Here is a 27,043-nt window from a genome sequence, read left to right on the forward strand (position 1 = left end):
TATTAACGCAAGGCTGCTGAGAAAGTGTAGCCTTCTAAGAAGTGTATAATTTTTCCTTAGCAGTACGGTTTGGGAAACTTGATTCGTGTGTAACAAATGACTTTCCTTTTTACAGCAGAATCAGTTGTGGAGGTCCCTGTCGACCCCTGGTGTAGGTTCTGAACAACGTGCAAACATGACCGACTCAATCGAAAGAACATATCAGTTACTGCCTGAAAATAAACCTCCATGAGAAAAGTGAAACGATTCACAAGAATCATTAGCAAAATGTTCACTAAAATTAATACATTCTACAACGAGCAATTCTCATCCCGAGCCCAAAGAACAGGAAACACACTCACTTACTTGTTAGCTGATTTATTGATGACATGTCAGAGCTCCAAAGGAGATTTACTTTCAATCAAAACAACTCCCACCACAGAAATGGTCCTGAAAAGCTTATTTCTTCTTTATGGAGAAAGCTAGATTTTTAAGCTGATGTTTGCACTAGTAGCTGGCTTTTCTACAGCACCAAAAACTAAGTGTAAATTACTCCATATTAGGTTTTTTTTTTGTTTGTTTTTTAAAAAAAAAAAGCTTGCAGATGATATCAGTCTCAGGAGTAACATCAAAAGATACAGAGAAGTGTCATTTCCTTAGACGTACTTCCACTCGGTTTCCTCATGCTTCTTGTTACCTGAGCAATATGGGAATTTTGACAGGACACATAATTCCATGGACTTGAAGTAGCAGAAGGAAAGAAAAAGCTGTTGATGAGCAAACGGACTCAGATGTCAGCAACTGTTTTGCTCCTATTAACTTGCAATCCTTTTTGTCTAAAGATGTTAATGAAGAGAACTACTAACTGCTCCCATTTTTGTCAAGTAGTCCCATCAGGTGTTCATGTACCAGTACAAAACACCCTGCACTAGAAAATACATATCTTCAAGTTTTAAATCCATCTTCTTGCTTCCTTTTTCGAATCCTCTGGAATACAATGCCTGTTTCCGACGTTCCACCTGTTCTGTGATGACAGGCATCAGGTATTCCCTCAGGACACCAGTCACCCCTTCCCCTCCTGTAGTCGCAGTAGTCCATTAGTATCTCCTAGGGAGGGCAGATGAACATGTAGGAGACAAATCCAGCACTACATCCAACTTAATTAGATGTAAAGTTTAAAAAAAAATAATAATAATAATAATAATAATAATAATAATAATAAAAACTGGTCTTCTGACTCCAAGAAAGGGAGGGAGGAGAGTTAAACGTAAGCTCCAGATCACAGACACATTGCTGGAATGTCAAAAAAAAAAATGAATCTCTAAGAAGTGGGGGGGGGGGAGAGAAATACAGAAAGAAAAACTGTGAGGGCAAGGAAAAAAAAAAATAAATAAGAAAAATATTAAAAGAAATCAAGAGATAACAAGACTACGAGCTTACAAGTGAAGAGAAGCACTCACTGAGCAAGCTGTTTATAAAGTCCAGGAGTAATCCATCCCTCTTCTCTCCTCATGCACAGAGCCATAGTACTGCCTTCTAGCCTCTCCACGGCATGAATATATTACTATGCACACAATGACACTGCTTATTGTTTATGAATTACTGGCCTCCCCGCCAACAAAGGCTATTTTCATAAGAAAACTAATTCATTTCAGTTCCTATTTGATTAGAGGCAGAGGAAAAGAAGCCCTTTGGTCAAAGCCCCAGAGGACTGTTTTTATTCAGTCCTTTTCAATAGGGCTTTATTGCTCTTCTTTTCAAAGCTGACGGGGAAAGGCTTTTAGAGTTAAACATTGACGAAAAATTATTGGGCGGCTGTTTTTTTGTGCAATAACAAACCCTTTCAAAAGGACACTGAGCTCTTATCCATCCATCCGTCCCTCACTCTCCTTTCTCTTTCTTTTTGGCAAATTGTAAAGCCTGGAAATTAATGACAGACAGTAGCAAAAGAGGGAGAGAGCAAAAGAGGAAGACAAGCTCAGCCACAATGCATGTCAAATCTAAATGATCACAAGCTACTGAATAGACCCAGGGGAAGAAAGGAAAAGACAGGGTCTTAGAAGCGTGTGTGTGCGCGAGTGCAAGTGTGTGTATAGGTTGGTCAAAAGCTAATTGATTCAATGTCCACAGAGTCCTGCTGTCCCTTTCACTCAGACCTTCAAAGACAGCTATTATAGTTCACTGTCAGTAACAGTGGAGGTATTAATACCTGAAACTTAGGAGTCAAACAGAGCAACATCACACTCTACAGGTGTTACTAGCACTGTTCTCGACTGTCTACTCTTCAGTCTATACCCTTAGTCTTTAATAAAACCAAGGCTAATGCTAAAGACTAGCGCTACAGCTAGAAAAATGATCCATTGCGAAGATAAGGAAGTGAACACATCATGCTGTTTCCTTTTTAATAATTTTCTTGTTATTTGGTGTAGGAGACAGTCGTCTTATGAATAATGCGAGCACACCACTGAAAGCAACGACACTGTCATCTGAACTGAATACGTTTTTGTTTTTTTTTTAATGCAAAAGAATAGAAGTGAACAAAAAAAATTGAAAAGGCCAACCTGGCATTTATCTGCAGGTTTTATCTACACTAAAGGATAAATCGGGATAAATCAGGGCTTCCATTTTATCGGGATGGCATTATGCCCCTTTGTATTTATGCAGGAATATTTAACAGGAGACAAAAGGTGACTTTCTCCTCATTCATCCCCGAACAAGGCAATGCTGGCATTCTGAAAAGGCTGACATTTGAGCTTTTTGCCAACACTAGCAAAATTATATCCTTTCCATTGTAAATCAATGAAGTAGAATCATCGCCCACAAAGGGCCTAGATTGCCTTGTCAGTGTAATAGGTCCTAGTGTATGCACAACCTTCATCCTGCACTGTTGTACAGGGAAAAAGAGACAAAGGCACAAAATCATCCTCATCATTGGCCTCCCCTTCATGAACTAAGTGTAGAAATTCCACTGGTTTAAACTCTGGCATTACTTTTACACTCGTGCCTGTACGCTTTGCGGCTCAAGAGTGACACCTGATTGAAATAAAATAAAAATGTAATTACAAAATAAATATATGCTGGAGTATAGCATATTCTATTTAAAAAAAAAAAAAAAAAAAGAGAAAAATGCAAAAAAAGGAGTACAATGAAATCTTCAAAATAATCACAACTCTTAAGAAAACGTCTTTATTTACAGAATTTACAATGACAATGAGTCATGTGGAGGTTAAGGGTCATCAGTAAATACACTGAAAGTGTATTAGTGAGGTCATTCCTGTCCTGATGGTCCTCGGTGCTCGAGGACTCACAGAAAGATCAGTCCATACATAAAGAGTCTTGAGACTTGAGAGTTAAGTGCAGCTACATGTAGTGTAGAATCGTGTTTCAAGGGCTTTTAGTAATACAGTGGTTGCTAACATTTTTACTACACTATTTGAAAAACCCTAACATAAACACGCGTAACTTTTGAAAAGTTTGTTTGTAAACCTAGCCGAATTAGTCGTTATACGGTTTACTTCCATGAGAAGAAAATTGGACGTTTGGAATAAGTACCATAGCTCTGGAATATTTACAAATGACACATATGGAGTATGTTTACAACACAAGTTTACAGTTAAAACAATGCACAGCAGTACTATGTACAATCCTCAGTGAGGTTTCCTACGTCATTATAGTGGCTGAAGTAACCCAGGAAGAGTTCGTCTAGAATTACACAGTTGACCGGTCATGTCAGTTGTAAGGTCCAAGTAGTTCTTAGAAGAAAATTACACCCATTAGTTAATTTACATGATTCCACTGAGTAATGACCTGAAATCAACTATTTGGAATTTGTATTAAAAGTTAAAGAGTAATTGTGCAAATGTAATTAAATCTCAATTTCCAACACAATTGGTCAATAACTAGTTGCAAACATATTACCAGAGGGATTCATTTTAAGAAGCATTTACTGTAGTCATTGGTCATAAATAAAATATGCTGCAGCAATAGAGATGTGCTACCGCTAACTCATTTATATTTTGGGTCTTCTTTTTTTTTTTTTTTTTTTTTTTTAAGTTCAGAGCTGAAAAAGTACACTATATTGCCAAAGGTTTGTGGACACCTGACTGTCACACACGTATGTGGTTCTTCCCCAAACTTTTGTCACAATGCTGGAAGCACACAACTGTATAGGATGTCTTTGTTTGTATACTGGAGCGTTTTAATTTCTCTTCACTGGAACCAAGAGGACCAAACATGATCCAGCATGACAGTGCTCCTGTGCACGAATTGCGCTCCATGAAGACACGGTTTGCCGATGTTGGCATGAAAGAACTCCAATGGCCTGTACAGAGCGGTGTCCTCAACCCACTGAACACCTTTGGGATGAATTGGCACTCGGACTGCGCATCAATCCTCCTCACCAGACATCAGTGCCTGACCTCACTAATGCTCTTGTGGCTGAATGGGTAAATCCCCAAAGCCATGCTCCAAAATCTAGTGGAAAGACTTAACAGAAGCGTGGAAGTTGTTCTTAAAGTTATTATAATGGGCTGTTCAAATAGCATATACGAGTGTGAATGGTCAGGTGTCCACAAACTTCTAGCCACACAACGTTGATCCTCGATATAAAGCATCTGCGTGTCAACTTAAGAGACTGCAGTGAGACGCAAGTGAACTAATTACAAGATAATGCTGAGAGCTGAGAGTGTTAATGTGAATTTATAAGCAGAGCTGGTTCCAAATTCATTGGAAATATAACATTTGAAATCCTCACAAATGCTACCAAACCTGTATGATGCTCTCTCTCTCTCTCATGATCTCACAAATTGGTCTCATCCCAAGATGGGTCATTCATATTCTTTAGAACTTTCCGTACAATTCTCTCCAGATCTTTACGAGCTCGCTGCTCCTCTTCCAGAGATCGTTTCATTTTCTTACCGTCCTGTTGATTGATGAAGTCATATATCAAGAGATATATATATATATATATATATATATATATATATATATATATATATATATACACACATACACACACACACACACATATATAGGTCACTATCATACCAGGGACAGAAAGATTGGTCTACACGCACCTGTTTAAGTTCTTGGACTTCATGTCTTAGTGAATAAACAACATCCATGAGATTCCTGTAAGAGTTCAAATGAGTCATTTTGATGGCACTGTATGGCATTGAAATCTAATTTATTATACACAAGTATGACAGATTTAACGGTTTCCCCAGCAGGGAAAGGAGTTTGTGAAAAATCGATGTTATTCTTACTTCTCTTCTATAACAGTCTGTCCGTTGCTTTTGATCTCCTCCAGGATTATCTTCTCCTCCGCCGGCAGTATCAGTGCTGGAGCAGTGTCTCTTCTCTGTCCTGTTCCAAAAAGAAAAGTCCTGCAGTTTGGTTTCCACACATCTCTACGTGAAGGACTGACTGGTAAGAACAGTTAAAGAGACACATGTGCTCTGAAACGGTGAAAGGATCAGGTTAAAAGAACTGTGCAGGAGACTGAAGACAGACCGGTTAGTCATGCAGGAAGTAAATGTCAAGACTGGAAAAATTCCAATAACAGGTTTCTAGAGAATTATGAATTGCGTATCATCATGACACTTAGAAGTTCCTGAAACCAATAAGGGACATATTTAAAGAAAGTAAATTAAGCATTAAAAGAAAATTATGGTTCAAGTACTTCTGCAGAAAGGACAAAAATATTGACGAAAGTCTAGCAAAGCCAATATTTATTGAAAATGTATATTACAGTGACTGCTCTGTCATACTGGAATCTGTACGTATATATGCGTGTGTATATATACATATGTAATGGATACAATAATTATATCTTTTTTTTTTTTTGAACCACGTAAACATCACCGACTTCCGAGTTGTACAGGGAATCAGAATACCAGCACAGTACAACAGACAAAAGGGCAGCAAGTGTTTGAATTTCTTGTCTATTTTTTGTTTTATCACAGAAGAGAACCTGGTCACAAGGATTACCACACAACATGAAGAGTTATATTCTTATTCTTTGTTCAAGTACCTTTGTAACTGGCAATATGTATTTCTCTTTTGTCTGATAAACAAAAATCATACATAAGAGAGAAAAGGTTCATCTTAAATTACTACAGGTACTCAGAGCTTCAGATAAGTAAGTAACAGAGAACCACAAAACCACAGACCTGGTTTAAAATCAAACAAATTGTTGAAGGGACATTAAAATTCAGCATATTTTGGCAAACAATCATACCATATGTAGACAATATTATGAACATACATGTAACATATAAAAATAAAAATAAAAATGCACGTTCTATACAAGTCAAAAATAAATACATAAATAAAATGACACATCCACTAATACTGTCCCAAGAAGAAACTAGTGATTTTTTTTTTTCTTCTATTTTACCAAAGCATTTTCTCTTCAACTTTTCTATTGAATTGCATCCTGAAACAAATGAAGCTGGAATTCTTGTGTCCAATGCTTCCCTTAGGTAAACAATAATACTTCACATTTCAAATATATGACAATACTAAAATAATTACAAAGTTCAGATCTCATCAATTCTAGCAGGACAAGATCACGCTTCGAAAGAACACAAGCGAAATGTCCTTCTTTTAATCTTATTGATGAAATACTAGTTAGAGACAGAGAAAAGGCGAATTCCCCAAAGATCACGTGAAGGGACGTCAAAACAACAGGTGAAAAGGGTGTCAAGGCAACAAGGACAAATTTGGATAAGTGCACAAAGAAGACAAGGAGTGCGGTTTAATACAGGCAAGTGAAAAGACATAAATATAATAAATAAAAATATAAATAAAACATAAAAGAAAATAAATTAAATAAATAATAAATAAACAAACTAAAGTGAATGAAGTTAAATAGTACAAGTGAGGGAGTTTAGTTCTGGTGGGAGATGTAGGAGCTGCAGCTCTTACGGGAAACCGGCCCCATCCTGTAAGAGTGAGCCGTCCATATACTGTCATAGTCCGAGTCCTCTGAAAGGTCCGAGCTGCCCTCTGGACGAGAGATGCTGCTGCGACGGCCCATACACTCCATGCTCGACTGATCCAACACGTGGTTATGCATCAGATCAGTGCCCTGCCATGCTGAGATGGCCAGAGGAGACGGCACACCAGCCACAGCGAGTGAGGACAGTCCAATCAAATGAACAAAGAGTGGGAGATTTTCCCAAAATGCAATGGTGGTACATGGGATGGCAAAAACCATATGGGTGAAAAGGTAAGGAGAAAAAAAAAAGTGTGCAACCATGTTGGAAAGATGGAAATGGAAATGGTTATATGTGAATGTTAAAAAAAGAGAAAGGGATTAACAGTGAATAAACAAATGATGTCAAAAAGAGTGAAGAGGAAAGAGAAAAAGAGGATATTGTTACCAGAGTTCCAAGAGTGATTTTGTTAACATCAGTGATGCAACGTTATGTTGCCTTAGTCCTATGATAGACATACAGACTTAATCTTACTTGAGTTGAGAGTCTGTCGGGTTTTGGCACTCGTACAGTACGCCTCAATCACTTTCAGGATCTGAGCATCCTCTTCCAGTGCTACGGTACCTGTTGCAGTTACAGAGTAAGTACTTGTGTGTCACCACAGTAACTCTCATCAGCAGCATGAACAAATCCATCGACTTTTCCTTACTTTTCCTCAACGCAAACTCCTCATCAGACGGCTTCCTTTCAGGTTTCCGTTTGGGCAGCAGCTTCTTCATACTTTTGGGGCTTTTACTGAGATCCTGGAGCAGTGTAAAGAATGGAGAGGATCAGGATGAATGAGAGAGTTTAAGGTGAGACAAAGAGATAAAAACAGGAGACGGTTTACACTTCGGTTACACAAGAGATTTAAAAAAAATAATACATTTTCATATGGAAATAAATGTTTGTTTAAAAGAATAAGAAATCACAAGTATTGGCATCATTATAAAATTCTTCCAAACCTAATCAAGTCAATATCTCAGGTTTTTAGTTACCTTTAAAGTACACGTTTAAGACTTTATATTGTGGCGCACAATACATATGATCGACCATCTCAAAATATGAGGCAATACACATGCCTCAAGTCCAACAAAGTCATCAAGACAGACGTCACAACCCAAACACACACTGACCTCTTTATAGCAGAGGGCAGCTGATGGTCTGAGTGGGGGTGCTGGCCTCAGGCAACTCAGACTCCAAGGTTTCTGGGTTTTGGGAGGTTCCAGAGGCCCCCACATTACAGTGCTGTGTGGAGCTCCATGAGAGGAGGAGTGAGGGAGCGTGTGGTAGGCAGGAGCCACAGTCAGGCCTCGGCTCTCTGCGTGCCTGGATGGGGTTAGGGGGTGGGATGGGAGCTACAGAAGCAGAGAGAGATAATAAATAATAAATAAATGACCCAAACCTCCATCCAAATCAGCACCAACATTTGTGCTCCTGCACAAAGTAATCCTCTATAAGTGTCTCCAACTTTGCTAGAGATTAAAGTGAAAGAGTGCAGTCATTCTCTCCAAAGGAGGCTTCACCTAATATTAACTGTAGGGGTGCCAATTATTTTTGCAAACAGTATATAAAACATAAGTTTTAATTAGTTAGTTACAGTTACATTTATATAGCACTTTTCTAGACACTCAAAGCGCTTTACATAGTATGTGGATGGGGTGGGAGGGGGGAATCTCCTCAACCACCACTAGTGTGTAGCATCCACCTGGATGATGCGACGGCAGCCGTAGTGCACCAGAATGCCCACCACACACCAGCTATTGGTGTAAAATAAAACTAGACAGCTTTCCCATGCTTTAGACAATAAAAAAATATGAAACCACATGTTATGATTTGAGAATCTTCGGGTTACGATTCTTAAGAAGAGAGACAGTGAAAGTACACAAGAAGACTGTGCCATCGCCCCGTGAAGACTGTGCACTTCGCACACCACGGCCTTGGTGCAAAGAATGACACACAGACACCCAAAATTCAAATGGCAAGATCTCTCTATTTTATGTAAAGAAAGGCAGAGTATATATCATGCTCGACACACAACAAAGACAACGGGTTAACAATTGATTGGCTAGGCGGAAGGGCATATTTGCATTTAACAGGAAGCATATCAAAGTAAGTAACTCCATATATGGTGTTCAGGAAGTCATGGAATGTTATTCGGGAAGGTATGTAAATGCGCGCGAATGGTATTCGGGGAGACAAAAGAATACGCAAATGGTGAGGGGCTTTATCTGTCTGTACCTGGTTGGGAAGAGTTACAGAGGAACAAAGAGGAAAACATGTTAACAACTGCAAAAGAGAGGGAAGAGTGTTCACAGTAAACTTATCACCATGTTATGGTGAAAGTGCAATATATGAATTTGAAAGTGGACTTTATGTATTCACTGCATGCAGACATTCAGGTCTTATTTCGCTGATGCTCTGAGAAGATCCGATTTAGGTCCAGTAAGCAGAAACTCACCGTGTGGCAAGGGACTGTGAGTGGCTTCATGCTTGAGGCCGTCATGGTGGTGTGTTTGGTCTGACGGTTAAGGTGCTCCAGCCAATCCTGTTGATCGTGCTTATTAAAGCAGATAACCTGCAGCCTCTCAAACATGCAACCTGCAGGGATGGACCACACACACACACACACACACACACACACACACACTAAACAAACCATCCCAATGCATTCACCTCTGCACTGTATGCTCTCAGTTAAATTTTAAAAACTGCAGGAGGCTTTTTACCGGAGAGCTCAAAAGCATTTTTGTGGCTTTCACAGTCCTCTAAAGGAGTTACTGTCATTCCACTCAAAGGCAGCTTGCCCTGTAAGAAACAAAGTGGACAATGTCGAACAGTGGTAAACGCCTACATCCTGCTTATTTAGTAGGACGTAGCATAGTGACCATATTCTGACCTGGTAGATGAAGCCACTCATCCTTGGGCTGGCCGAGAGGATAAGCAGAACATGAGGGAACAGCATGAGGTAACGTTCATTCCTTTCCTGAAAAACACACATCAGTGCCATGAGAGTTGCTCGAATACACAATTTAATGCCAACGTTTGCATACCAATGTGACAAAATAAAGTTAAACTAATTTCTAACAAATCAGACATTTAGTGCACGTTTCACTGTGTATTCCTTCATTATTATATGTGAACCATACAGTGTATGCTACGACATCAACAGTGGAGAATAAACTCCAAAAAGCTTTGATATCCCTGTGCTTTGCTTCAATCATTTCCTCCAGTGTCTTTGTAATTCATTTGAGGAGCTTTTGAATCGTCTCAGCTGTAATATCTGATCTCTGATCTGAAAAGTGTGATCTTTCTGATTTTAATCATGTCGTGGTTATTAGTGCCAGATGGGCTGGTGTGAGTATTTCAGAAACTGCCGATCTCCTGGGTAGGGATGGGCGATATCTTATCGTTTGTGATATACCGGTAGAAATTCTCCCCCCAATGAGAAGGAGTCTTCCCGCGATAATAACGATAAAGCCTAGTCGATGACGTGTTTCCGTGTGCGACGGTCTGCGACCCGTTCGCAGCTCACGTGCAGAGCGAAAACAAGTACGGCGGAAGGCGGAGCTAAACGAGGAGCTACGTCTACAATCTGGAACTGGTCTGTTTACAGAAAATCAGTTTTACTTTTGGATCAATGTTTGTGTTTCTGAGACTCTCAAGATCACTGCTATCATTTGTAGCCAAAAACAGTGGTGAACGGTACTATATTGATATCGTCACTGATATCGTTATCGCAATAAATACCAGAAAATATCGTGATATAGTTTTAAGTCCATATCGCCCATCCATACTCCTGGGATTTTCACACACAAAGGTCTAAAGTTTATACAGAATGGTGCGAAAAGCAAAAAACAAACATTGAGTGAGCGACAGTTCTGTGGGTGGAAACGCCTAGTTGATTAGAGAGAGCAGAAGAGAATTACCAGACTGGTTTGAGCTGACAATCACTGGTTTAGTAACAATCACTCTTTACAACTGTGGTGAGCAGAAAAGCGATCTCATAATGCACAACACATCAAACCTTGAGGTGGAAGAGCTATAACAGCATTAGACCCCATTGAGTTCCACTCCTGTCAGCCAAGAATAAGAATCCGAGGCTATCATGAGCACAGACTCACTAAAACTGGACAGCTGAAGACAGGAAAAAGACCAGGTGGGGTTTTTTCTAATCTTCTTAAGGTGAGGTTATTTGTTTGTTTATAGAAGTTGGTGAGGACCACACATTTGTTATTTAGGCGCTGATAAATAAAAACAGAGAATTGAAGGAGGATGTATTTTCTTTCTCAACTCCCCCCACAATGACTCCATGTGCTTGTTGAACATCTAATTCCATAACCGTCGCCAGTAATATAGAGTCGGTCCCCACTTTACTCCTATGACAGCTTCCACTCTTCTGGGAAGGCTTTCCATTAGATTTTGGAACAGGACTGAAGATTTGTGCCCATTCGAGCACAAAAGCATTACTGAGGTCAGGCACACTGATGTTCGGTGAGGAGGCCGGGTGCGCAGTCAGCATTCCAGTTCATCCCAAAGGTGTTCAGTGGGGTTGAGGTCAGGGCTCTGTGCAAGCCACTCGAGTTCTTCCACACCAACCTTTGTGCAAGGTCCATGAAGAATCACAGATGTGATGGTATTTACTATAACAGCACGACTGCGAGTGTGATGTTGCTTTTATACAACCTGACATTTCAGACACGGTATGGCCAAATATTTTGTTTATTTTTGCAGCGTCAACAAAAAACAGCTCCTAAATAAGTCTCAGCTGGATAGGAGTAGGAGTGTACATATTGCCATGTAATGCACATACTGACTGACAGCGTGTAGCAAGTGTAGTAACGGTTTCAGTGTAATGACCTATTGTTAGAACTGGCATTTCATGTAGCGCAAACAGACCAGCAGAGTGATCCAAACAGTGACATTTACCAGTGCAGTTATATTAAATATCAGCACTCTTGGAAGGCCACTTGTCCAAACAACTTAGTAGCTCAGACCTAACTGTTGTATAAAATAATGTATACTAACAGAATGCCTACTACATAAACACAAAGAAATGTTCATTGGAGTAATGTCTCACCTCACAGCCTTGGTTCTGTACCATGGCTTGGCTCATGTAGATCACAGAGCCAAAAGTCTTGATGTCTTCACCCTCCCACAAACGAACGGATTCTGTGAGAATTTGCAGCTCCAGCTCCTTCCGTTTCCGCACCTCCTGACACTGGGCCTGTAAACATGGAAACCCCACAAAAATCCACACCCGAGTCAGGATGCAGTGTGACACGGGACGCTGGTGTGTGACAGCAGATATGACGAGTTTTTGTAGCACACCCTATACATACATGTATAATCCATCACACTAATTACTAATAAGAGTATATATGTAAACAAAAATAAGAAGAAGAAGAAGAAGAAGAAGAAAACTCACAGAAAGATTCTTGAATGCGGTCATGCACTTTTGAATTTCAAGCCGATCTGGATGACCCTCCTAAGAGCAAAATGAAAACAACATAGAGACATTTTAACATGCTTGTCACTTTAATTCGGTTATAAATGCTCGAAAGAATGAAGAGTTGTTTTCTTACCTCCATGTGTCTCTCCAGTTCTTTCAGTAAAGTTGGGTATTTGTCTAGTCTCATGAACGGTTTGCTAAGGCCTGTGGTCAGTGTGAGGATGCCTGGAGAACTTGCTCCTCTACTCTCCATGAAGTCTCCTAGCTCTTCACTATAAGGCAGACAAATACTCAGTGTGAACACTATTTAACTTCCTGTGGAATGATTTTATATATATATATATATATATATATATATATATATAAAAAAGGTAGGAGTGCCAGATTGCAGTGGCGTACCTGTGATCAGTCAGAATGTTAACAGCTGATGGATGGTTTGAGCAGTAACCCGTATACAATGCTCTCATTTTGGGCATAAGGTTTAAGAAAAAGCCCCCAACTTTCTGTTGCAGCTCTGGAAGTCTGAAACAGCAACATCAGAGAAAAATTTAATTCACCAACAAAAAAAACGAACGATTCTCCACTCTCATATTTTCTTTCTTCTCATTGAAGATTTCTCTAAAACGGAACTAGGGATAACTGTCAGTTCTATAAGAAATAAGGAGTTATTCTAATATCAAAAAGGTGCCTCAGTGCTCACAATCAGTACATTTACATGGACAACAATATTCCGATATGAACCCGATTAACACGAGACTCTGATTAAGAAACTAGCATGTAAACAGCGATTATTGATGACCTTAATCCGACTAAAGTCATACTCAAAGTAAATACAAATGGAATTAAGACGTGTGGAGTATTCCTGTTTAATCACATTATCGATGTGCGTTATAGACATGTACACATCTTAATCACACTATTAACGTCATGTGAGGGTTTTCACCGCATTGTGTGACAGGACACGTACACACACGGCAATGCTCAATCGTTTGACGGCAAACAAGAGAGCACGGCTGCGTCTGAAAACCGCGTACTTACCTACTATATAGCAGGTGAAATACATGCATCTCAACTATTATATAGTAGGTAAGTACGTGGTTTGGGACGCGGCCCATGTCTTCACGCAGTCGTCTATCTGCACGTACAGCATGACAAATAATTAACTGCACTTGATGCTTTCATAAAATTTCAAATGAAACACCCAAAACTGTATACGGTACCATAACGAAGACGAACTGTACATCGATACGTGAAATTCTGGAGGGAACGTGGGACGGCGTGGCGCGGGGATGTAATGACATGTGACGTTAATCGATCTATGTTCTATAACGTGTAAAACCTGAACATGAAAGGAATATTCTAAAAGCGACTCATGAAAACACCTTAATCAGGATATTGTCTTATTCAGAATAAGGTCAATAATTAGATTGCTGCTGTCCATGTAAACATAGTCAGTGTTATCTGGTTTTAGAATATTATTGTTAAAGTGAACAGAGACAACTCTCCTTTTTACTTTTCAGTGATTATTTGACTTCCTAAACGTAAATTCGCTCTCCTTCCTGAAATATCATCGTTTCTGTCTAATTGTAGAAATTAGGTCTAGACGATGACATTTAATTTACAGTGCTCTGACATTTAGTCATTTACGTGACTGAAACATCACAGAATTCCCAATCCAATAGATGTGTTCCCTGTCCCCAGTAACAATCTCACGGTGTCGTACATTAGAACTACATACATAGTATTCTTTTAGCTGCTTTTGTATATACCAATGCATAATAATTTATTGATTCATGTTATTAAGAATAGAAGCAAACACCGAGTAGTCAGTTATTAATGGTACTCACTTAGTGCAGTCCTCTAGTGACTGGACAAGAGTTTGTTGGAAGGTGCTGATTTCCTCCAGGTTCCCCATGATGACAGTGATGTCTGCAGAGCTAAGTCTATAGTGGAATGAGAAGTTTACAGGAAGACGAAGAGGAAATAAGGAAGAATCTCGCATTCTAATCGATAAGCAATTGTATCACTGTAAATATAGACCACAGAATAGTCAAAGACAGTAACATAACAGATCCTACTGTACATATTTATTCATTTCTGTTCAGTGATTTAGGCACGTCTGGAAATGCAGAAGTTGGATGGACAAAACTGACTTCAAATACTCACTTTTCTGTGTTCTGAAGTGGCCTCAGGTAGTTGGTCAGAAGATTCTGAAGCTCTTTTGAGTACTCCGTCTCTGTTTCTAAAATGTTCTGTAGCACCTGTTGAAAGAGAGAGTACAGACAAAGTTAAACTGATGTCAACCTACCGTTGCAAGACATCAAGCTAAATCATAACGCTACAGACGCAATTAAAGACTAAAGTCTTGGGCATTATTTTTCTTATAAAAGTCAGGAAACAACAGTATTGTCTGCTTTCAATATACATATACACATATACACACACACACACACACACACACACACACACACACATTTTATATATTATATATATATATATATATATCTCACAAAAGTGAGTACACCCCTCACATTTTTGTAAATATTTGATTATATCTTTTCATGTGACTACACTGAAGAAATGACACTTTGCTACAATGTAAAGTAGTGAGTGTACAGCTTGTGTAACAGTGTAAATTTGCTGTCCCCTCAAAATAACTCAACACACAGCCATTGATGTGTAAACCGCTGGGAACAAAAGTGAGTACACCCCTAAGTGAAAATGTCCAAATTGGGCCCAATTAGTCATTTTCCCTCCCCGGTGTCATGTGACTTGTTAGTGTTACAAGGTCAGTTAGTGTTAAATTTGGTGTCATCGCTCTCACACTCCCTCATACTGGTCACTGGAAGTTCAACATGGCACCTCATGGCAAAGAACTCTCTGAGGATCTGAAAAAAAGAATAGTTGCTCTACATAAAGATGGCCTAGGCTATAAGAAGATTGCCAAGACCCTGACACTGAGCTGCAGCATGGTGGCCAAGACCATACAGCGGTTTAACAGGACAGGTTCCACTCAGAACAGGCCTCGCCATGGTCGACCAAAGAAGTTGAGTGCATGTGCTCAGCATCATATCCAGAGGGTGGCTTTGGGAAATAGACGTATGAGTGCTGCCAGCATTGCTGCAGAGGTTGAAGGGGTGGGGGGTCAGCCTGTCAGTGCTGCCGGCACTGGGGAGCTACAGTTCATTGAGGGAACCATGAATGTCAACATGTACTGTGACATACTGAAGCAGAGCATGGCCGCAGGGCAGTATTCCAGCATGATAACAACCCCAAACACACCTCCAAGACAACCACTACCTTGCTAAAGAATCTGAGGATGAAGGTGATGGACTGGCCAAGCATGTCTCCAGACCTAAACCCTATTGAGCATCTGTGGGGCATCCTCAAACAGAAGGTGGAGGAGCACAAGGTCTCTAACATCCACCAGCTCCGTGATGTCATCATGGAGGAGTGGAAGAGGACGCCGGTGGCAACCTGTGAAGCTCTGGTGAACCCCATGTCCCAAGAGGATTAAGGCAGTGTTGGAAAATAATGGTGGCCACACAAAATATTGACACTTTGGGCCCAATTTTTACATTTTCACTTAGGGGTGTATTCACTTTTGTTGCCAGCGGTTTAGACATTAATGGCTGTGTGTTGAGTTATTTTGAGGGGACAGCAAATTTACACTGTTACACAAGCTGTACACTCACTACTTTACATTGTAGCAAAGTGTCATTTCTTCAGTGTTGTCACATGAAAAGATATAATCAAATATTTACAAAAATGTGAGGGGTGTACTCAATTTTGTGAGATACTGTGTGTGTGTGTGTGTGTGTGTATATATATATATATATATATATATATATATATATAAATATAAATTTCATATAGAAAAAAAACCAACACACACATCTACACTAAAAGCAATCATGGTCATGCCCAGATATCCTGGTTGTGCACACTGATCATTTTCATACTTTGAAACATATAAGCATGCATTTAAATTCATCCTGCTTAATGCAAAGTATGACAAAAACACTATGACTTGGTGTGAATATAAGGTAATCAATGTTTCATGGTTATTTTAGAAAATTAAATATTGCACACTTAACATACACAGTTGCTTTTGCATTTACTGCAGAATTGTCCGAGTGTCAGTAGTCCATATAGCAACAGCATTTTCAGTACAACTACATTTAAAATACCTTGATACCTTTACTGTACCCAGGATGCAGGCACACCCAATGTGTTAGCTCTAGCAGAACCACACTGAACATAGCTTGCACAACTACAAAAATTAAAGGGTTTTATCTCTGGTTTCCTCTGCTAATGAGAACATTGTGTTGTAAAATAAATAAATAAATAAATAAATAAATAGAAATTTAAATCTGGATAGAACAATCATAAATGTGTCTTTTTCTTTACGTTTAAGCACTAATAAACACAAAAAGTAAGCAAGATTCCCTTTTGCTACGGAGGACAGAGTGAAGAATTATAAAAAGGTATATGAGGATTGATCTTCATTTATAATCTATTTCAACACATTAAATAAAGAGATGGAATTCCCCCAACCCCCCCCCCCCCCCGCCCCCACCCCCATAACAAGAAGCAGAAATGAACATTAAAATGTCAAAGAAAACAAATATAGGAGTCTGACAGAATCAGGACAAGCTTACATAATGTTCCTCATATTCCTGAAACGTCACTATTAGAAGTGTCCAGTGATGACATCTCACTTCAAGAGCCAACATATATGGTAGTTTTATCAGTCACTGTGTTATAGATATATTATTACTTATTATTTAACATTTGTAATACTAGTAAAATGGAAAGAAACACGTTTAAAGGTTTGAAAATACTGAGCTAAAGATTCTCACCAGGTTGTAGTAGGTTTTGCTAAGGGCAGTGGTGTCAAAACCTTTAGGGGGGCTTTTAAGTGTTCCAGATTTGGGGGAAACTTGTTTGTCTGTGACAGAAAGGAAGAAAACAAAGCAGTCTTACACACACACACACACACACACACACACACACACACACACACACACACACTAACACTCAAAAGTCCTTGAAGGACCAACAATGATAAAACATTAACAAAATTGCTTGTTAAGGAAGTGTGGGGTTTTTTTTGTTTGTTTGTTGTTTTTTTTTTACACAACTGTCACTTGCCACAACCTTTGACCTCTCTGACATAGTTGCTCGGAAACCAGCCAGTCTTTCCATTGAAGTTGCCCTCCCACCATCCCCCCTCCTCCATACGGGTGACCGTGATGATGTCACCCTTGGTGAAGGAAAGCTCATCCTCATTGGTCTGCTGGAAGTTGAAGCGAGCTTTCACCACCAACTGAGTGTTACTATTCTCGGTCATATCCTAAAATGAGGAAGATCACAGAATACACACAAAGTTTGCTTTTAATATTTTTTGAACGGACAGAAATTTTTGATACATAAGTAATTACTTACACGAAAATGTTATTAACAATATTAATCTGCATCTAATAAAAATTTGTTAGTGCAGCTCAAAATCAATAAGCTGTTCAGTTCAACACAATGGCCCTTATTCGTCGGCGCTATCTACCCTCTTCCACATACCTGAGCTCACAGACACCCACGATTGGTTAAGTGACGAATAGGGGTCATTGTGTGTCACTGCTTTAGTACACAGTCATGCAAGAGGCTTTATCCAGCCTCCCGCTACCCACCAGGCTTCGGAACTGGTTATGGAGGAGCTTGGACGATCGGCCCAGTGAGGTCTGCGAGACCAGAGATTCAAAGGACTTGATGCGATGAGCGGTAGAGTGACGGGTGCATACAGAATCACTGCCAATGCCAATATCTGGTCCAGTGCACGTAAACAAAAAAAATAGAGGTCCAGGCATAGTCAAAGCTTGTGACTAGAGTACAGTATATAATATTCATAACAGTCACAGCGAGGCATGTTTTGTTTGATATTGATGATGATGATGATAATAATAACAATAATAATAATACATTTAAAAGAATTAAGCTTTAGGAATGATGATGCATTTAGCAAACATGGGAAAATGTAATAAAAATAATAATAATAATAATAATAATAATAATAATAGATTAATATTTGGCATGTTAACCTGCCATCAAGCTACCAGCAAACTCAACACTTTGACGTCACAGATCACTTTTGTTGAAACAGTTTAAACAATAAACGTTCACGTCCCTACTCTTGAAAACTGTTTGCATATGCTACAGTAATGTGTGAAGCCCACCTGCAGTCACTTTGTTCAGTGCCACCAATGTGGTGAGAACTTTGTTGAAGTTCTGGCCTTGCAGCAGGTCACTTGCCTCAAACGGCTAAGGAGGCAAAAAAGAGATGAAAATCACCATTAATGTGGAGTACATTTTATTAAAACTTCCCATAAGTGCATATATACACCACTTAAATAAACAAAATTCACATATCAATTTGACATTTTCTTAATATTTTTGTAATGATCACTGGAAAGATTGGATGGTATTCATTTATACATGTAACTGTTCAAGTCATATATCGGCTCTGTTTTTAGGAAAAGCGGATCGGAAAGCTCATTTCTGCAAACAGTGCAAGAAATAAACTAGAACCACTGTCACAGTACATAAAACTTCATGTCAGGGATAAGGGGTTCATTTCTGACCCACACCTCAGATTTGTCACCTTTAACCAATGTCTAAAATTAATTTCTTTTCATAACCTAGGGCGGCTGTGGCTCAGGTGGTAGAGCGGGTCGTCCATTAATCGTAGGGTTGGCGGTTCGATTCCTGGCCCACATGACTCCACATGCTGAAGTGTCCTTGGGCAAGACACTGAACCCCAAGTTGCTCCCGATGGCAAGTTAGCGCCTTGCATGGCAGCTCTGCTACCACTGGTGTGTGTGTGTGAGAATGGGTGAATGAGAAACAGTGTAAAGCACTTTGTAGAACTGCTTTTTTTTTTTTTTTTTTTAAAGCAGACCATTTACCATATAGACAACATTATATTTGCTTTTATATCATCCCATCTAGACTACTACAGTATTACGCATTACTTATATATTTATACACACACAAACTCACACAGTGCCTTGAATGATTATTTTATACAAATATTACACACAATGATTCAAATTTTCCACTCAACAAATAAGAGAAACTATTGATCTTTTTCTATTGAAAATGACTGTCAAAAAGTAACTATTTAAATAAATACACACACACACACACACACACACACATATATCATTTTATTTTTTTTATTTGACTGGTGCCCTTAAGGAATATGACCAATGTTTGTTGACCTCAGGTTGTTGAAATCAGGTAGTGAATATAAGAATACACAGTTAGAAAAAAAAATAAATACTATTAAACACTGTATAAAGTATTCCCAGGATAGGCTCCAGCTCCACCATGACCCTGACCAGGAAACAATAATTACTGAAGATAGATATATAGACAGATGGATAGATGGATGGATGGATGGGACGGTAGGTGGAAGAATGGATGGATGGATGGATTGATGGATGGGATGGTAGGTGGGTGGAAGGATGGATGGATGGATGGATGGGTGGGAGGGACGGTAGGAGGGTCGGTGGGTGGAAGGATGGAAGGATGGATGAGCAAGTCTGGGTGAACTCCAATGTGTGCAAACAAATCAATTCACAGCAAGGTTTGATGGGAAATGAGGAGTTTCGTCAGTCCCATCCTCAATCAGTTCGCTCTAGCTGGTGCAGGAGTATCACTGTTCTTACCCACACCATTCTGTCATTCTGCTTGACTTTCTGGACCTGGTAGTAAGAATTCCAATATCTCCTCTCTTATAAAGTTAATCTGGTACTTTAGTCCTCTTGTAGTGTTAACTGATTTAGTGTACAGCAAGAGATGGGAACGAAATCATAATACGGCTGAGTGGCAGTAGTCTCCGCTTACTGTAAAATGCAGATGTCAAATTCCCTTTCCACTTATTACAGATCTTCACCATGAGGCAGCAGGATGAAGCAGCATTACTGTATTACAAGTGTTCTTGTACCAACCTATATTTGTTAGTAGTGTGTTGCTCTTCCTATGTGTGCATGCATCGTCATTGCTCTAGGTGCAGTTGCATTAGAATAGTTACAGTAATTGTGGTCTGAGCAGTCCTGGATAAATAATTAACTTGAGGACAATAAACCGCTTTTGTTATCACATTAACCGGTCAGACAGATGAGAAGACTCCACCTATACTCAGGTATGCACCAGACTACTGAATCTGCCAAAATCTGGGATTCAGTTCATAGTGGGAGCACAGCTTTAGAAATGTCTGGACGAATAGACAGGAAAGGAACTGAGTGCTTGCATCACCACAGCGAAATAATTTTAATGGTTTTAGATTTGCACTTTTGACTGTACAGTACAGGGTTACATTTTCAACAAAAAATAAAATAAAAATCACAGAGCTGATTCACACCAAATGTTTTGCCATCTGGGTCAAATTTAACATATGACTCTGCATCCATACAGAAAAGCACGTATCTCTGTAAGCATAAAAACTGGAGACCTACAGACATTTGTGTTTTTCCTTCATACACCAAAAGTTAAGGATAAATCTGTTGAGTTGAATCAGTAGATTACTCCACAAAGTGAGCTAACTTCATAAACCAGGCTTATTTCAACAAGCCTGGATAATTTCCATCAATTTCAGTTCCACAAATGAAGCTCAGTTACTAAGGCAACACATGCATTTGGATAAACCTGCTCTGTATCAGGCTAACGTTGAAGCATAGCTTAGCTTGATCGATACTACTGGACAAGTCACATGATGTCATGGCGTCATGGCACCTAGCACATCTTATTACATCATTACACATGGGAAAAAAAACCGTAATGAACTTTCCTTTGCTTTCACACTATCCGTTGTTACCCAGATGAGGATGGGTTTCCTTCTGAGTCTGGTTCCTCTCAAGGTTTCTTCCTCTGAACATCTTGGAGTTTTTCCTCGCCACCATCGCCACTGGCTCGCTCAATAGGGATAAATTCACACACTTAAAATCTGTATCCCGTGTTTATATATTTCTGTAAAGCTGCATTGAGACAATGACCATTGTAAAAAGCGCTATACAAATAAAATTGAATTGAATTGAGTCTAGCCTAAAAAGCTTAATCAGGGATATAGTTTAAAAAATAAAATAGCATACTTCCTCATTTTTAATATTTGGATATTATAAGATTTTTTTTTTCTTTTTAAAGGCACTAGGCCAGAAACAGAACATGTAGAACTTGTTCCTTACAAGAACTTACAAGAAAGTCTAGTCCTTTCAGACATTTGACCTTGCTGTGGCCTTGACCCTGTTTGGATCAATTCCAAAATCTGTTCAGTTCATCTGCTGGTTACAATGATAATTCCATATAAATACTACAAACATTCAATCACCCATTCTTGAGATAATCTCAGAAGGATTCACAGATGTTCAGAGAATGATCAATCATAAAGGCCAAAATGTGGACCGTATAAGGAACAAAACACGACAACCCATGGACTTATAGGAAAATATAAACACCAGGTGTGTCGAATCGCCCGACAGCCCTACCTTAAACTCTAGGTCATTTTGGCACATTATCTGCAAACAATTTGGTTCATTTTTTTTTTTTTTTTTTTTTTTAAGTCTAGGATTATTCAATCCACTGCTAACAAGTGTGAACAGACCATGACTATGTTGTCTTGGGGGCTGAAATCTTACAGTCAGCTGTGATCGAACACAACAGTAATGATGCAGAGCAGAATACACTAGCTTCTCAAACACAGCGTTCATCAAGGACAAAGAGTGGCTTGTGTGTGCATGGCCCAGCTGGGCATTAGCAATGCCAGGACACTGCAACGTGTCAGCACTCTACATGTGTGGAGAATCCTGCAGCATCTTACACAGCTTAAAAATGAAGCGGGTACACACACAAGAAACAACAGTACGACGTTCACACGCAGCGACCACATCTTCGTCTGTGACTGAAGCAGAAAACTGATCAAATCAACGTGCTGTCCAAACGCTCCTCAAGCAGCTTGTCCACAACAACTTGTTCAGAATATCATTAATTAAATATTTACAATCTGCATGTTTTGTTTTTTTTTTTGTCATTACAGTTTGAGCCAATGACAGACTAACAGACTAACACCCCCCTCCTCAATCCCATCCTCTTTCAATGCACTCAAGTATATGGGCTCCATCCAAACCCATCTGGCTCCATAATAAATGCGCATAATTCAACATGCTGCAATCTGGCCCTTTGTATTCATCCTTAATGAAATATAGGCGTATATATCCTATAAACAATGGGGGAAGAGGAGGTTCACCTGGCAGACTAAAAGCATAATCATTCATAATATCATCAAGCAACACAATGGAAATATTACACAGTTAAGAAGCTAGCTGTCAGCGTAACCACAGACGTGAGAAGAAAAACCGACTGTAATAACTGCAGCAGTATAAAGCACTGATTATTATTTATGTCCTAGTCTACATGTGGAGTATTAGTAAACATTATAATCATTTATAGCTACAAATATATATATATATATTTTGGACATCCAGATAAATATATGAGACTAGTATAAGGGACAAAATAAGTGAAAAGGGATTTCACTCACTTTTTGAGTGCTGACATCAGTCACCCCTGCTGTTATTTTGTAACTAAAAATCACAAGCACTGAAGATTTCAGAGTTTCACTGGAGTGCAAGGAATAATAAATAATAATAACAATGTTTCCAAAGCATGGAGAATCCCAGTAAGCACAAAGCATCACATGGATGAACAAATGCATTTTGGATATCTAGAATATTACACACTTTTAAAACGCTCATCAGGAAGCACAGTTTTGAGGATTTTCATTTTGTAAATTATATGAAGTGTTGGATGTTTGGGGGGGGGTTTTTTCAGAGCAACTGAGCCATGTATTTGGCGCTCAGTTAGTTCATGGCTGTGCCTCCTCCTGTCCTCAGCACTCCTTTGTTAATTGTTTTTCTACATACCGCTATTCATGACGTTTCAGCACCAAAGACTCCCTAAGTGACAAATCCGGATATTTATCTGTTATTGTGTCCCCAAGACTCGACTCACCTCAACACGAAACGCAGTGCAGCCTTTCAGGAACTCCTTTATGTTGCTCACACACTCGCTGTCGTTTTTGGGCTCCTGGAAAACCTGGAGAAAGAAGAATAGAGCAAGGAGAGTGAGCCGGGAGTGCGACTTTCTCCCGGAACTGTCGGGAATCTGAGCTGAAATAGTCTATTCCTCATGAGTGTCCAGGGACGAGCGGACTCCAGCGCATCCAGCGTTAACTAAACTCAACCAAATGCCCACTTTAGGAAGTGAGGAAGGAAAACCGGAAATGACGCGGCAGCGTGGAGTCAGGACGCATCCATTGCTTATCAGGCGGGCAAAATAAAACAGTCCTCATGTTTGTGTCCTGATGTAGATGTTGAATGTGAATGTTGTCCACTTGGTTTTTTTTGTTTGTTTGTTTGTTTGTTTTTGTTTTTTTTTTTAAAGTTTGGGATATATTTGGAAGGCTTCCTTTGTAAATGCATTATAAAACACATTTTATTTTATTGTATTTTAATAGATAAAGATTACCACCGAATGTGGTGTTTAATGTTAGTATTTGTTTGATTATGGGGGAATGCCATATACATAAACAGAACTGGGTTTGAAGGAAACCCCAGCTTTTTGTTATTTCAGATCGGCTAGATATGAAAAATTATATTGAGTTTCAACCTACTACTTGGGTTGGAAAATAGTAAAGGGAAACATACTAGGTCTCTATGTGATGCTTTTAGGCTATTTGTATGATGATTTTACACTTGCTCCTTTTTCTGTGGGGCAGGGACAGGGAGAAGGGCGGGGCTATGGGGGTTCAAGCCCCTCCCCTTTTTCTAAATTATTTAAAGTTGCCCCCTCTCAACATTAATTAATAAACAATTATATTATGTAAAAAGCATTTGAATTCCAATGATCACAATAGCATACACAAAACAGTAGCAAATGAATCAGAAGAAAGTCGGAGAATTGTATGCGGTTTTATGGAAATCAGAGCGCTGCTGCCAAATGTACATTATATTGTGAAATTAATAGTTTTACTGACTCTTACAGTAAGTGACATACAGTGGGTGTGTCTACATTTGTGGATGGTAATACTGTAATTTTTTTGTTGTTGTTGTTGTTTTACTTCATAATGTTTTAATTTTTTTTAAAGATTCTTTGGATTCATGTCTCCAATAAAAGTTGCCGTTTTGTTGTAATTATTTCTATAAATGTAAAAATAAAATACCGTTAGGTTATATTAGTAGTGTCATTCCCATATTCATTATTGTGACCACACACAGTCTGTTTACAATGTCTTCCAAGGTGATATAAATATGTAGTTAAATTACAGTTAGTAAAGTAGTTAAAGTAGTAAACAAATGAGCTCATTGGTGATATAGCCCCTTTTTACATTTGAGCCCCTGCCACTATGGAACTCTCTGCACGGCCCTTCTCTGGGGTTTTTTGTTTTGTTTTTTTTGTTTTTTGAGGGTTTTTTTACTTGTATTATTATCTTATATATTATACTGTATGTTCTCTTTTTCTATTTGTTGTAGTCTATATTTGTTCAATATTATTATACTATATGTTGGAAATGACTATTGTCATATTCATTGTTTGAAATATGACTGGCATATATATATATATATATATATATATATATATATATATATATATATATACACACACACACACACACTATATATATATATATATATATATTATATATATATATATATATATGCACACAATATCTCACAAAAGTGAGTACACTCCACATATTTTTGTAAATATTTGATTATATCTTTTCATGTGACAACACTGAAGAAATGACACTTTGCTACAATGTAAAGTAGTGAGTGTACAGCTTGTGTAACAGTGTAAATTTGCTGTCCCCTCAAAATAACTCAACACGCAGCCATTAATGTCTAAACCGCTGGCAACAAATGTGAGTACACCCCTAAGTGAAAATGTAAAACTTGGGCCCAATTAGTCATTTTCCCCTCCCGGTGTCATGTGACTTGTTAGTGTTACAAGGTCTCAGGTGTGAATGGGGAACAGGTGTGTTAAATTTGGTGTCCTCGCTCTCACACTCCCTCATACTGGTCACTGGAAGTTCAACATGGCACCTCATGGCAAAGAACTCTCTGAGGATCTGAAAAAAAGAATTGTTGCTCTACATAAAGATGGCCTAGGCTATAAGAAGATTGCCAAGACCCTGACACTGAGCTGCAGCATGGTGGCCAAGACCATACAGCGGTTTAACAGGACAGGTTCCACTCAGAACAGGCCTCGCCATTGTCGACCAAAGAAGTTGAGTGCATGTGCTCAGCGTCATATCCAGAGGTTGTCTTTGGGAAATAGACGTATGAGTGCTGCCAGCATTGCTGCAGAGGTTGAAGGGGTGGGGGGTCAGCCTGTCAGTGCTCAGGCCATACACCGCACACTGCATCAAATTGGTCTGCATGGCTGTCGTCCCAGAAGGAAGCCTCTTCTAAAGATGATGCACAAGAAAGCCCGCAAACAGTTTGCTGAAGACAAGCAGACTAAGGACATGGATTACTGGAACCATGTCCTGTGGTCTGATGAGACCGAGATAAACTTATTTGGTTCAGATGGTGTCAAGCGTGTGTGGCGGCAACCAGATGAAGAGTACAAAGACAAGTGTGTCTTGCCTACAGTCAAGCATGGTGGTGGGAGTGTCATGGTCTGGGGCTGCATGAGTGCTGCTGGCACTGGGGAGCTACAGTTCATTGAGGGCACCATGAATGCCAACATGTACTGTGACATACTGAAGCAGAGATTGGCCGCAGGGCAGTATTCCAGCATGATAACGACCCCAAACACACCTCCAAGATGACCACTGCCTTGCTAAAGAAGTTGAGGGTGAAGGTGATGGACTGGCCAAGCATGTCTCCAGACCTAAACCCTGTTGAGCATCTGAGGGGCATCCTCAAACGGAAGGTGGAGGAGCACAAGGTCTCTAACATCCACCAACTCCGTGATGTCATCATGGAGGAGTGGAAGAGGACTCCACTGGTAACCTGTGAAGCTCTGGTGAACCCCATGTCCCAAGAGGGTTAAGGCAGTGTTGGAAAATAATGATGGCCACACAAAATATTGACACTTTGGGCCCAATTTGGACATTTTCACTTAGGGGTGTACTCACTTTTGTTGCCAGCGGTTTAGACATTAATGGCTGTGTGTTGAGTTATTTTGAGGGGACGGCAAATTTACACTGTTACACAAGCTGTACACTCACTACTTTACATTGTAGCAAAGTGTCATTTCTTCAGTGTTGACACATGAAAAGATATCATCAAATATTTACAAAAATGTGAGGGGTGTACTCACTTTTGTGAGATACTATATATATATAACAAACAGACAAATGACTCCTCCTTATCCAGCCTGGTTTACATGTGTGCTGCCTGAGACATTTATTTTTTGAATTGATACAGAAAGACTTGTAATCCCGTGTATGCAAAATTACACAGCTAACAACCAGTGAAAATGTGTGGCGCTAGACAAACCGTTTAATGTTGTTGTTCATTATAGTTTAGAACACGTGTTGCTATTTAAGAAGAAAAATCAATCAGTTTTTCAAATG

At 39.3% G+C, this 27,043-nt stretch overlaps 1 protein-coding gene across 1 annotated transcript in view; it reads right to left on the reverse strand.

Annotated features, from left to right (window-relative positions):
* Positions 1-240: 240 nt before the first annotated feature.
* arhgef7a (Rho guanine nucleotide exchange factor (GEF) 7a) overlaps positions 241-27,043 on the reverse strand; it is a 31,063-nt gene continuing 4,260 nt past the window's right edge. Inside the window, exons 2-22 of the mRNA XM_053627518.1 lie at positions 23,470-23,553; positions 18,639-18,723; positions 18,096-18,229; positions 17,569-17,764; positions 17,271-17,359; positions 14,575-14,669; positions 14,256-14,351; positions 12,808-12,930; positions 12,542-12,680; positions 12,385-12,444; positions 12,037-12,183; positions 9,856-9,942; positions 9,686-9,764; positions 9,418-9,557; positions 8,093-8,314; positions 7,627-7,720; positions 7,452-7,541; positions 6,907-7,077; positions 5,244-5,343; positions 5,055-5,109; positions 241-4,900 (exon numbers count right to left, since the gene is read on the reverse strand). Of these exons, the coding sequence (XP_053483493.1) occupies positions 4,778-4,900; positions 5,055-5,109; positions 5,244-5,343; positions 6,907-7,077; positions 7,452-7,541; positions 7,627-7,720; positions 8,093-8,314; positions 9,418-9,557; positions 9,686-9,764; positions 9,856-9,942; positions 12,037-12,183; positions 12,385-12,444; positions 12,542-12,680; positions 12,808-12,930; positions 14,256-14,351; positions 14,575-14,669; positions 17,271-17,359; positions 17,569-17,764; positions 18,096-18,229; positions 18,639-18,723; positions 23,470-23,553 (2,409 nt within the window). The 3' untranslated portion in view covers positions 241-4,777. The remainder of the gene's footprint in view (positions 4,901-5,054; positions 5,110-5,243; positions 5,344-6,906; positions 7,078-7,451; positions 7,542-7,626; positions 7,721-8,092; positions 8,315-9,417; positions 9,558-9,685; positions 9,765-9,855; positions 9,943-12,036; positions 12,184-12,384; positions 12,445-12,541; positions 12,681-12,807; positions 12,931-14,255; positions 14,352-14,574; positions 14,670-17,270; positions 17,360-17,568; positions 17,765-18,095; positions 18,230-18,638; positions 18,724-23,469; positions 23,554-27,043) is intronic.

The sequence above is a fragment of the Ictalurus furcatus genome, chromosome 6 (assembly GCF_023375685.1).
Source record: "Ictalurus furcatus strain D&B chromosome 6, Billie_1.0, whole genome shotgun sequence".
NCBI classification, from domain to species: Eukaryota; Metazoa; Chordata; class Actinopteri; order Siluriformes; family Ictaluridae; genus Ictalurus; species Ictalurus furcatus.